This window comes from Podarcis liolepis (genome assembly GCF_965112155.1).
Source record: "Podarcis liolepis genome assembly, chromosome: 8".
Lineage (NCBI taxonomy): Eukaryota > Metazoa > Chordata > Lepidosauria > Squamata > Lacertidae > Podarcis > Podarcis liolepis.
Genome location: NC_139560.1, coordinates 46,900,381 through 46,913,436, shown reverse-complemented (window position 1 = coordinate 46,913,436; position 13,056 = coordinate 46,900,381). Strand labels below are relative to the sequence as shown.

General features: G+C 40.5%; 1 protein-coding gene across 1 annotated transcript in view; it reads right to left on the bottom strand.

Annotated features, from left to right (window-relative positions):
- SMCHD1 (structural maintenance of chromosomes flexible hinge domain containing 1) overlaps positions 1 to 13,056 on the bottom strand; it is a 68,373-nt gene that overhangs the window by 49,796 nt on the left and 5,521 nt on the right. Inside the window, exons 3-16 of the mRNA XM_083518459.1 lie at positions 12,787 to 12,948; positions 11,996 to 12,078; positions 11,775 to 11,905; positions 11,207 to 11,321; positions 10,249 to 10,368; positions 9,845 to 10,011; positions 9,446 to 9,539; positions 8,734 to 8,944; positions 7,430 to 7,550; positions 7,166 to 7,346; positions 6,487 to 6,684; positions 2,972 to 3,085; positions 821 to 927; positions 530 to 612 (exon numbers count right to left, since the gene is read on the bottom strand). Coding sequence (XP_083374585.1) covers positions 530 to 612; positions 821 to 927; positions 2,972 to 3,085; positions 6,487 to 6,684; positions 7,166 to 7,346; positions 7,430 to 7,550; positions 8,734 to 8,944; positions 9,446 to 9,539; positions 9,845 to 10,011; positions 10,249 to 10,368; positions 11,207 to 11,321; positions 11,775 to 11,905; positions 11,996 to 12,078; positions 12,787 to 12,948 — 1,887 coding nt within the window. The remainder of the gene's footprint in view (positions 1 to 529; positions 613 to 820; positions 928 to 2,971; positions 3,086 to 6,486; positions 6,685 to 7,165; positions 7,347 to 7,429; positions 7,551 to 8,733; positions 8,945 to 9,445; positions 9,540 to 9,844; positions 10,012 to 10,248; positions 10,369 to 11,206; positions 11,322 to 11,774; positions 11,906 to 11,995; positions 12,079 to 12,786; positions 12,949 to 13,056) is intronic.

Below are 13,056 nucleotides of genomic sequence, written 5' to 3'. Positions count from 1 at the left end.
CTCCTTAGCAGCCTCTCCAAAAGTCAGAGAACCCTCTTGAAAGAGCCAGTGTGGTGTAGTGGTTAAGAGCGATAGACTTGTAATCTGGGGAACCGGGCTCACGTCTCCGCTCCTCCACATGCAGCTGCTGGGTGACCTTGGGCTAGTCACACTTCTCTGAAGTCTCTCAGCCCCACTCACCTCACAGAGTGTTTGTTGTGGGGGAGGAAGGGAAAGGAGAATGTTAGCTGCTTTGAGACTCCTTAAAGGGAGTGAAAGGTGGGATATCAAATCCAAACTCCTCTTCTTCTTCTTCTGTGTTGTGTTGGGAGAGACAAATGCTTGAAAATCAGGCAGAGACACTTTCCATAAGTGCTAGTTCCCTTCATGGAAGTTGCCTCTACCTGATTATTGATGACCCCACTTCCTCCTCAGTCTCCTGTGCCATAGCTCATATTATTCAGGAGGATCCTTTTAGGAGGTATGATGAGCTGCTGGTGGGAGGAATGTCGCTTCTTTCTAGATCCAGCCCTTTATCATTAACACATACCTATGGTAGCTCCTGCAAGCTTAGTTTCATTTGGTAATAATTCATCTCCATCGGGCCATGTTACTGACAACCTATCAGGAAGCCTAATTAAAAAAAAAAAGTTATTATTTACATTTTCTGGCACTGCAAGCTTTAATCAATTAAATCTGCTAGATTAATTCATTTAAACAATGTTGTGAACTGCTCTGAGATCTACAGATGAAGGGCGGTATACAAATTTAATAAATATAAACACAGCCTGCATATTTTTGAATTAACAGGTTAGCTTTTCATTGGCTTATATAAACTTACTTGGAAATTTCCTCTTCAATGTATTTCTTCATTGCTTTGTTGGAAACGGAACGATCAAGTTTGCATATTGGTATAACCTTGATTTCATCATAGAGTCCCTCGGGTTCCTGAAAAGTTAAGATACTTATTTATAAATGATAAGGAAGCATAGAATTAAATTATATCTGGATTCAGATACATAGAACTTTATATCATCATGGGCAGAACAATCCAATGAGGGCTGGAAGTGGTAAATCTGTGCCCCTGGAACCAACAAATCCTGAGTCTACCCAATCTCACGTTGGCTAGGGCAGAAGGTGCAGGGTTGGAAAGTAGAGGAAAAGAATTATGCTAGCATCAGGGCTGATATTCTTTCACAGTCAGGGGAATTAGGAGGGTCCAAATCCTCCTCAGGTTAGCCTCCACCATGCTGCGCTTTTGCTCTCTCTACCATTGAAGCATTAATTGTGGTTCTATCTACAGTGCCTGTGAGGGGGTTTCCAAGAGACTCATAACATTCTGCAGTGGCTCCCTGCTTGTGGAATGCTCCCCCCAGGGAGGCTCGCCTGGTGCCTTTGTTATATAACTTTAGGTGCCAGGCAAAAACGTTCCTTTTCTCTCAGGCCTTTGGCTAATTTAAAAAGCCATAGGTTGTATAGAGGTGGTTATTGCTTTATTTGCTACTGTGGTATGTATTTTTCTATTGTAAATTGCTCTGTGATTCTTGGTTAAAAGCTGGGCTACCCTCCCCGAGACTGCAGGATTAAACGTTATATTAAATTCAATATAAAATAATATATTATATAGTACAGTACTTAAGTACAGGGCTGTCACCTCTCTTTGCTGTTATCTAAGAGATATGAAGATCTGAGAGGAAAGTAGGTTAAAAGAACTGTTATCTATAATGGAGGGGCTAAAAGCCTTATTATCAAATAAAATGTGAAATGGGTCAAGTGCAGCTATCTTTTCTCTAATATCTCTAAATCAGACAAATAATAAACAAGCTAATAAAAAGCTGAGCATCATTTAGAGATTTGTACAAATTTTTAACAATTTTAGCTGAAATCGGTTTGACTTGCATATAATTACCGTATTTTTCACTCTATAAGACACACTTTTTTCTTCCTAAAAAGGGGAAATGTCTGTGCATCTTATGGAGTGACTGTGTGGTCCCTGGCAGCAGAGGAGCTGGGGACTTTGGTTCCCAGGGCGGCAGGGGCGTGGCACGTCGCCCGTGCAAGTGTCCTAATGGTGGCGCCTGCGCGAGGGGGTAAGGAGAGGTGAGGCAGGGGGAGAGGGCTTTAGAATACGCTTTAGAGTTCCCTCCATCTGAGGGGCTCTGTGACTTGCATGAGAGCAGCCAGGAGCCAACGCGGAGGGGGGTCTTTCTCCCTCGCATGCTCTGTCAAATTGGGACGGGGAGCTTCCGCCAAACAATATATTTGCCTCTCACCCCGAGGCTTAGCTGCCAGATGCCCATGTGTGTCTGAAGGCTCTGAAGGAGACGTTGCCCAGAAGTAGAGGAAACGGGTCTCTTTATCCCTTGGGTGAGCAAGCAAGGCTGGCAGGCAACACATCTGGATTTTGTTTGCAAAGCAAGGCGTCGACCTTCAATTTTGCTCTGTTTTTGCTTTGCATTTTTATGTTGTGATCTTTGGATGGAGGGCAGTATACAAATTAACAACAACAACGCCTGATCTAGACAAGTGCTCTCTCTCTTTCCACCCCCTTGCCCTGGCATCCTCTCTCCCAGGGAGCGGATGTAGTTGCAGCAGGAGTTTGCTGCGGCTTAATGCCAGGCGAGAGAGAGAGAGAGAGAGAGAGAGAGAGAGAGGGAGAGAGGCTACCGCCAGAGCCGAGTAATGTCTGAGCAAACATTGCCCAGGGAGACAGATGTTGCAGCCGGAGAATGAGGCTCATTGAAAAGAGCAGCGGAGGCTGTTGGTGCAGCCGCCAGGAAAGCCAATGAGGTTAGTTTCACTGCTGCTGTTGCTGCCTTTGGATACAGGCTGACTGAGCTGCAGGCTCTGTCCGGTTGCTAAGGCTCCAGCGGGAGAAGGTGCATCTTATGGAGCGAAAAATACAATCTTCATGGAAGACTTTCAAAGAAATTGTTACCTCTAATATAATTAAATCACTTAATCAGTTTACAACTTTTGACTATTCACTTACCAAAGCTATCTGAACCTCTCCTCCTGTAGCATACACATCTCCATCATGATCTCCATATAGAAAAAATTTCCTTATTCTGCCATAGAGTAATGGAACTGTTTTAATTGTTTTTACCTAAGACACAAACAGAAGTTCAGTATTTTTTTTTTACTGTACTCTTTACAGATTTAATTTAATCCTAGAAATAATATTTGGTGGATCCATTAAATCTGCATGAACATACAACAACAACAAAGACTAACTAACATACAGTGGTACCTCGGGTTACATACGCTTCAGGTTACAGACTCCGCTAACCCAGAAATAGTGCTTCAGGATGAGAACAGAAATCGTGCTCTGGCGGCACGGCGGCAGCAAGAGGCCCCATTAGCTAAAGTGGTGCTTCAGGTTAAGAACAGTTTCAGGTTAAGAACGGAGCTCCGGAACGAATTAAGTACATAACCTGAGGTACCACTGTAGTTCTATTTACTGTAATTCTTCAGTAGCCCAAAACAGTATTGGTAAAAGCATCTCCTGCATGCAAATGCGATTTGGTATGTAAAAGTTCTTCTCCAAGTGAGAACCCACTGCATGGTGAAATACAGAGCTTACACTATGTTACGAACTGGAGTTGGGGGCGGGGGGGGGGCGGGGACTGTTTAAGAGGTTCCAAGTTTATTCCAAAGACACAGTGCATCATTTCTAAAAAACCTCTGTTTACTATGCTGGTTCAACGGCACAGAGTGTTTAGGGGAAAAAAGTTGTTTGCGGTCTATATTCTGTTAGGGGATACAGTAAAAACTGTTCTGGTTGGGAATAAACCTTCCCACGTATCATAGTGACAGGCATAGCTTGTTCGTGACACTAGCTGGATACCAACATGAAACTGGAACTTTAAAAAAATATCACTGGGAAGAAAGTTTGCGTATTCATTATTTATAAAAGTTAATACTTTCAAAAACACTTATTTTATCTCTTCTATCTTTTCATTTTGAAATGTTTTAAAAATAATTAAATTTAGTTGTGATTTTGAAACCCAAGCTGTTAGTAAAATAATGGAGCTTTCTGCAGTCTGCTCCAGCCTTGAAAGTAACAGTTCAATCTAGCAAGCCTTAGCAACCATTTATCTGAAATGTGTTTTCCCTACAGAGGCTGAAACAAAGAAGCAAGGCTGTGGGCTAATGGATGGGAGGTGTGAAGGTCAAGTTTCAGCCCGGTGATGCAGGTAATGTGGGCTAGACCCTAACCCTGAGCCTGAAGTATGTTTCCATGCATGTGAAGAGGACAATACAGAGACATTTTTTATATCTAGAACCAGGATTTAATGCTGCTTTGCCATCTTATGGCATTCTGGATCCTGTGGGATAGGACTTTTTTGTCCATCCCATATCTCCATAAAAGCAGTTCTCCCTCTGATCCCTTTTGGAGAAGGCTATGCCAACCCACAGAGGCAACATGTGTCTTTCTCTCACACCTAACCATTTCCCTGTTTATCACTGCTGCAAGGATTTCCTGGGAAGGAACCTTGGTGTGGGTGTCACAAAATCCTTTGTGGGGGGTGGGGGTGGGCTAGTCTGCTTAGATAGGAAACTGGAAAGATGAGTTCTCCTATTTCCCTTTTCTGAGGGATAGCATTTCATTAGGGAGAGATACCACAGGCTGTGTAAAACTTGGTTAGGAGAATAAAGCTTTTACATTTTCGTGTTTTGAAAGTTTACATGTCCTTATGTTCCTTTACAAAGGAAGTTCTGAGGCTGTGTGTCTCAGGTTTGATCACCTTGACACACACAGTGTGATGGCCTGGGATTCAGACTCAGAGGCTGAACCTGAGGAATCCCAGCCTGCACAGGATTCCCCACCTCCAGAACCAGCTGAGCCGGGGCTGGGGCTTGAGTCTGAAGGGTCCTCACCTGTGCTGGATCCTCAGGTGCAGGCACCAGCTGAGTCTGCTCTGGTTCCTGAGGTGATGGAGGACCCATTGCCTGCAGGTGCTCCACTCTCAGCCCCGTCAGGGGAAGCTGAGGTTGCCTCTGGGTCTGGTAACCCTCCAGCCTCTCCTGAACTGCAGAGGCTCAGGGCAGAGAGGCGGAGGGAACTAAGTTCCCGCAGGAGGAGTGCTCGCCTCCAGGCCAGGAGAGGCAAGTCACCTGTGGACCGGGAACACCCTATGCCTCGGGGCAGATAAAAGCCAGCCAGCCCAGTCCCAGGTTGCGGGAGCAACATTGTTGGTAGCCTGTTCCTGCCTGCTGGAGCTCCTGACCTCACCCGACTCCCTGCCTTGGACCCAGCTTCAGCTTTGACTGACTGCCTCCCTACTGCACCCTTGATCTCGGACTGGACTCGGACCTCGCCTCACAGTTACCCACGGGACCAGCAAACACAGCAAGGCTGATGCTTTTCAAGTTAACAGTTCAGTTCTGACCCCCAAACTGGGTTGTAGTAAGGGGGGGGGGGAGTCCTGTTTTGCAAGTGGAAACCCATGTGCTGATGGGGTACGTTTGTAGTTATCAGAGGCAACAGCTGGTACTGATAATTAATAAGTGCCTTGTTGAGACTTTTTTGCTGCCTTCAAAGTCGTCCCAGATTATCCCAGCAGGCTTTGTTAATTTATAAAAACAATAAAATGGAACACATTAACACTGAAGAGGGGTGAGCATCAATATTCACCTTGGGTTGCAACACTCACACCTTGCTTGCCAAAACATTGTCTCATTGATTTTCCCCTTGAAGAAGCAGGCTTGCAATTTGTGGCTAGTCCTAGATTCAGCCTTGTATCTAGGCACACATGTGGCTATTGGGTGCCAGAAGTGCCTTTCCCCCTCATAGGCTGATGGGCTACTTATCTGAGATTAGGAGATGCGGCTACAGCAACAGATGTGTTAATTACATATAGGTTATATTTCTGCAATGTGTTAAATTTGGGCTACGTTTGAACAATCTTTGGAAACTTCGGTTGATTCAGAACACAACTGCAAGAATGAGTGAGGGGGTTTGGGGGGTTTAAGATCCAGTTTTAGGGCAGTGTTCAAACAGCTAACTTTACACATCATCTGCAACAGCTGTGTTGTTTGCTAATTTGTTTCTGGGCATAATTAAAGTGTCTATCTATCTACTGCTTGATTGCAATAAAACTACTAAGCCATTTACAAGGAATATTAGAATTATCAGTAAAAAAAAGTATTGTGACATCATGGGTTCATAATGATACTGTGATTTAAATTGTTCTAAGACACCCAGAGGGATATGTATGCATTACAAGGGTGGGGTAGAAATGCTCACATCAATAAAAACATTTAAAATATTTTTTTTTACAGTAGCAATAATTGAATCCTAAATTAGATTTTTATAACATAAAATAATATATAACATCAATATTTTTGTCTGCATTATACAGGATAAGCAACAAAGTACTTCTATTTCCCCAGCAAACATTCTTTTAAAAGCATATTATAATTTTATTTATATTAAACTTTTGTTGCATTCAAATCTGTGTTAGGCCCTCTTTAAAAAGTGTCATCAACAAGCAATTAACTTACCAGCTGCCCAGCTTTGTATGTCTTTCCATCCCATTCTATTGCCAAATATGTAGACCAAGGACTCTGCAAGCGCTTAGAGTGCAGCTCAGTGCGTGTAATTATTTCTTCGAAGTGTGTGAATTTTATTTGTTTGTCATGTTTTTCATGGCACTCCTTGAGCCACAATGAAAAGTCTCTGTCAATTTTCATTCTTTGCTCCTGTGAAGAATTTTGAACATGTATTAGAGTAACTGTAGTTCAGCCTTTATGACTGTCTGAAGGTGCAGTCTTGTGCAGGCCTCAGCTTCAATTAGTCATTATTTAAAATTACGAAGAGACAAGGTGTGACAATTTTAATTACCCACAATGTTCCTGACCTAGCATCACTTGGCCACTGAGGGGAATTAAAAAGGTGACTAGACCCATCTGCTCAGTACTACTACTAAAGCCAGGTAAGCCTCCCAAGGTCCATTGATGAAGTAGGGAAGGAACCTACCACAAAGTACTTTGCCCAGGGCCCCTTCAGACTAAGAGCCAGCCCCAACATTATGGTAACACATACCAAACTCCTCAAATAAACTTAGGCAATGTAATTTAAAAATCTAAAGTACGTCAATAAAAAGACAGAAAGCTCACATATAATGGTTCTCTTAATTTATTTATCCAATTGTGACAAGCAATTAAATTGAACAAGTATTACCTGTCCATTGACGATTCTTGTAAAAATTGTGTTTCTGTCTTTTAACTTCAATTCCAAATCCATGAAAGTCAGTTTGTTTGTGCTGACCTGAAATCTGTCATTTGTAAATAACACACCAGAAATTCTGTTGTAACATTCAGATGGGGCAAGACCTCTCTTGGGCAGAGCACACCACTCAAAGCTTAGGGAGAAAGGCAATGATTAGAAACTTTTACAAAAATAAAAAAATAAAAAATGTAAATTATTGCATAGGCATAATCTTACTTCTCAACAGTTGTGTATGGTATTAGTCTTCCATTCCAAAAACATTCAAAAATAGGCCTTTTCCCTCTTGCTCCCTTTTCTATTATATAGCATTCTTCATCATCATTGTCATCTTTTAATTCTAAATTGAAAAATGAGTGTCAAATTACAAAGGAATGCAAGGACAGAAGACATTGTTCTCCAAAATAGAACATTAAACCACTATTTCTAATTATTTATTAGCCATACAGTTTCCCCTCAAATATGCAGCAAACTAATAAAGGTTATTCAACACTGGTAAGTGAAGTGAAGTGAAGTGAAGTGAAGTGAAGTGAAGTGAAGTGAAGTGAAGTAAAGTAAAGTAAAGTAAAGTAAAGTAAAGTGAAGTGAAGTGAAGTGAAGTGAAGTGAAGTGAAGTGAAGTGAAGAAGTGAAGTAAAGTAAAGTAAAGTAAAGTAAAGTAAAGTAAAAAGTAAAGTAAAAAGTAAAGTAAAAAGTAAAGTAAAGTAAAGTAAAGTAAAGTAGAGTAGAGTAGAGTAGAGTAAAGTATGTACAGCTTAATACCCAGTGACCCAATAGGCTTCATGGTTTTCTCCCTTGTCATACAAAGCAGGAAACAGATCACCCTAAAAGTTTCAGCCAAACGTCCCCATCAACCTTAGGTGCACTTTACAGCATAATAATTTCAGGTTGTAGAATTATATATATATATATGTAATTAGAGCCCTGTCCTTCACAATGTAGCCTGCCCCAAGGCAGGTTACCTTCAAGCTCAATACTACAAGTTAACTAAGTAAAACCTAAACAGTACTAGATCATTAAGCTGAATGAAGAGCAGACAGAAACAACAACATTGCAGTGAGGAATATTCTAATCTCATCCTCCAGTCCCAATTGCCAGTGCAAAAATGTGTGGCTTGACCAGTTGTTGAAAGGTATACAGTGACGAAACCAGATGCACCTCAGAAGGCATTCAACAGCCGAGTGGCTACCATAGAGAAGGTCTTCTCAGGTACTGCCACTTCACAAACTTCACAGCACAGCAGAACTGCCAACAAGGCCTCCCTTGCAGATCTCAAAAACTGGTGCCGGGCTCCCGAGGGTCGCGCAGAGCTGCGCGGACCCCGGGAGGGCAGGCAGCTCTGCGCGACCCTCCGGAGCTCAGCGCCAAGCCGCGCCGGCCTCCGGAGGGTCGCACAGAGCTGCGCGGACCTCGGGAGGGTAGGTGAAACCACTTCAGTGCAGTGTTCCCCACTCCCAAGCTAAAGAGCTGCACAAGGAGGATGCAAATAGTATTGAGAAATAGTATGAAAGTTGCCCAACTTACTTGAAGGAAAGCAAGGATCATCAGGATAGGTTTCTTTATCATACAAGAAAGGGTGATAGCGTATAACACCTTCCACTACACCGTCTCCTTCAACTTTCGCCTTGAACTCAAAACTATCCGCTGCTGTACTTATATATAATGTCTGCATATCATTGTCAATTTCTCTAAGATTCACAATCTTAGGTGTCTTCCCTTTTTCATACATTGAAATCTACAAATAAACAACAAATAAATGCAAGTTCCTCCTATAAATGTTGTTCGTTGCCACGGTCATCAAGAGGCAGAAATAATACAAACTTAACAACATGCTCCAAGATTTGTGCAAACTCAGGAGAATCTGTGCTCCCCAGTAACTTATAGCTTATAGGAATAGTAGTAGTAGGGCTGTCTAAAGGTTAGAGCCATGACTGGAGCTTTATCTCCTTGCAGGGCAGATGTACACAATATGAAGTGGGTAGGATCCAGAGGTTCCCACTGTTCAATGGGTGGGATTCCTTATGCTAGCAGAAAGACACTTCTGTTCATGCAAGGAAGGGACGATATTTTCCATTGGCATCCCACTGCATCATTGCTCATGCTATTCCCTGAACACCAGAAACAATGCAGGGAAAGGAGGAAATACGAAAGCCCTGTTTTGCAAGTGTAACACTTTGGATAGTCCCTGGTTCTAAGCAAATGTAATTATTTGCAAACCAATGTATATAGATTCTACCTCAATATCAATATTGTTGAAAGTTCTTGCTTCCTTCATTGGCAAATTAATTTCATTTCCTTTTGGTCCATGGATATAGTAATGGTATATGTGTCTGTAAAAAAATGGTATATGTGTCTGTTAAAAGTTTGAATAAAAAACATTTACAAAATTGGTACACTGTTGAATAATCAAGCAGGCATTTACTTCAAGTTAAGTTATAAAATGGGCACCCCACAACTGGCAGCTGGAAACCGGAAAGCAGCACTAAGCGTACTATGCACTAATATAGACTAGTATAAATTTATAGTAAATTCAATTAATAAATGATTTGCAGAAACTGCACAAAAAAATCTTAAGTAATGCAAGATTTGAGTCAATAGTATTTGAACATATTAACTATTTTAACAAACAACTCACGATAGTTGCCTCGTCCAACGGTTAAAATTGTTTTTCAGGTACTGTACGTGTTCTGGCTGTACTCCTGTAATAACTACTGCAGTGAAACCTTCTTTGTCTTTTTCTTCCATGATAAGATTGTGCAGGAATCGTTCATCATCATTAACAATATGGGAAGAGTCAGATGGCTTTGAGAAATAGTTTTAAAATAAAATAAAATAGGTCACTTGACTGGAATTGTAACCATAAACTGGGAAACAACTGCTCTCATCTTTCTTGTCCAGCTGCTTATCAGAAAAGATAAAACTTGTTGGTACAATTAATTTCCCAACAACTGCCTAAACCCTGGTAGCTACTTGTTAAGTACTAAGATGACCTTTTTTCAAGTATTTTGTATAACTCAACAAATAATTTAAGTTCCTTACCTTTCTGTTTCGAATGTATCCCTTGTATATAGCTTCTTTGTTTTTCTCTTTCTTTTCAAAATCTTCTTTAGAAAGTACAAGCTCATGAACATCTTTAGAATCTGCAGGTTTGCTTATCATCTGTTCAAGATTTAAAATTTTTAAATAATAAATACAGTGGTACTTCGGGTTACATATGCTTCAGGTTACATACGCTTCAGGTTACAGACTCCACTAACCCAGAAATAGTACCTCAGGTTAAGAACTTTGCTTCAGGATGAGAACAGAAATTGTGCTCCAGCGGTGCAGCAGCAGCAGGAGGCCCCATTAGCTAAAGTGGTGCTTCAGGTTAAGAATAGTTTCAGGTTAAGAATGGACCTCTGGAAGGAATTAAATACTTAACCCGAGGTACCACTGTAGAACAGTTTCAGAATTACAAGAGAAGCCACATCTGTCAAAAGTGCACGCAAGATGACAAAAAGGGACCATCAGTATGCATTTCCCCCCAATACAGCACCCAGATATAGAATACACCCCGTCTCATTACTATGTCGTATTCAAGACAAAGACTGCCTTCTCTCCACCAGCAACACAGAGTATTCTCATTCATTTTAAGTGTGTAATATCCAGTGTTTGAGACCAGCAGTCCCAATTGCCAGACTGTGGTTCATGTAGGAAAACTATTGTTACAGCTGGGAGGCAAAGGGGTCCTGTTCATTTACCAAAGGCCATGAAGGGTGTGGGTAAGCCAAACCAGTGTTCCCAATAACTGCTAAGTGGACAGGCCTCCTTTCTAATAGCCAATTGGTGACAATGGTCTGATGATTTTCCTTATGAATACTGTATCAGCATGGGGCACACTTTACAGGTATGCTGCATACTGAAGCAGGAAAACACACACAGCCAGTTGCTAATCTAGGTTAACCAAGAAGTACCACATAAAATGGCTAAAATTGTAAAAATATAAAATGTTACTTACTCTGGTAGACTGTCCAACAAAAAACACTGCTTGTTTACCACCAACCCCAAAATATGATATATCACTGTTTAAACTGCGGGGTACTGCTGAAGGACGTACATATCCTGAATGGTCACTAATACCAAAATTAGACAAAAAAAGAAATAGCAGAAGCTGTTAAATATGCAAGTGTGAGTATATCAGACATTACTGAAAACTTTTCCAATTAATAACAATACCAAGCAAGAACACATAATGCTTACTACTAACTAAACATTACAAAATATCTCCATTATATATTCATTCAAATATTCAGAAACATTGATTTGCTTCCTGGTAATTACTAAAGTATTTCAAGTGGTTGACAAAGTTATCAATGTAAAAACTATATATCTCAACAAAAGATAAAAGACTTGAAATACGGAGACCTCAAAGTATAATTATTTGGACTTTTTGTTAGCTGTTTCAATTTCTCAGCATTTAAGAACTACGGGAACTTTTTAAAACATGTCCTGAGAACACTGAATTCTTACACAATGAAATTCACCAATTTTATACTTAAATACCATTGAAATTAGAACATCCTAACCTTTCCATATCACTTTGTCGTGTAAACTTTGATAACCGATACACAGCCCAATTATTCAGTTGTTTAGAACTCATGCCTCTTCCATTATCAATCACGGCAACGGCTGGTTTCCCTTGAGAGTCATCAAATAACTATTTTTTAAAAAGAAGAAGAAACAGTATATGATGATTCTATCATACAATAACCCTGCAAAACACTGGAGTAGCTCCTTAGTTACTTACCAGCTTTAACTGTATTCTCCGGACGGCAGTATTTTCAGAAGTAGCTGATAAAGAGTTATCAATTAATTCTGCAAGAGCAAACGCTAAACAGAAAAAGAGAGAAATGTTTGCTAATAATTAAAATTATTAACAAAAATTAGAATATCCACTTTTGACATGTTCCTGAAAGGCAACATATGATACAAGCTATACCTTATCTTATTTCCCTCTGAAAAGAGGAGTATCTTTCTCTCTGACAGGAGAGGTAGTGGCAGATGGCTATTAGAAACTTGACAGAGACTCATTCATATAAGGATTACACTGAATTTTGGTGTCATACTGTAAGTTCAGGTAATGTCTTCTGTTGGGACAATTTCCCAGTCCCAGTCAGCATTTTAGATCAGCCATCCATAATACAATTAGCAGGATTCTGACCTGAGTTCCCCACATACCCCACAACCCAATGTGGGGTGCTATGCCAATACCAGAGATTAAAAGGACACTATAGACTGGTACAGCTGTTCAACACATTAAAGTATGTTGTTGGAGAGCTTGAGGGGGAGGCAACTTTTTAGGGGCTGTAAAGTGTGTATGCTATTAAAGGGAAAAGAGGAAGATGGATAGGAAAAGTTTGTTTTAATCCTGATGCAATTTTTAAAAGATTACTTTAAAACTAACTTTATTTTAATTACAGCTTATTTTTTAAATCTGTTGCATGGTATTTAATAGCAAAACATTGGTCTTAACAATACAATGTACTAATTAACTGTGTGTCATACAGTTACAGTTCAAAGAATACCTGATATACTTACGCAGCGGATTTTGTCCTTCACTAGCATAGTATTCATACATTCCACTTTTCACAAGTGTATCATAATGTGGTAGGAAATCAATACGCTCTTTTGTTGCAGAGGGGAGTGACTGGTCAACTGATTGTAGCAAATAGACAGTCATGCCATCTTTAACCATTTTCCCTACAACACATATATGAAATTATTTACTTATATATTTATTTCATAAAATTTATACACTGTTTGAGAGATAAAACACTACAATTGCCTAACAAACAATTTCCAGTGAAT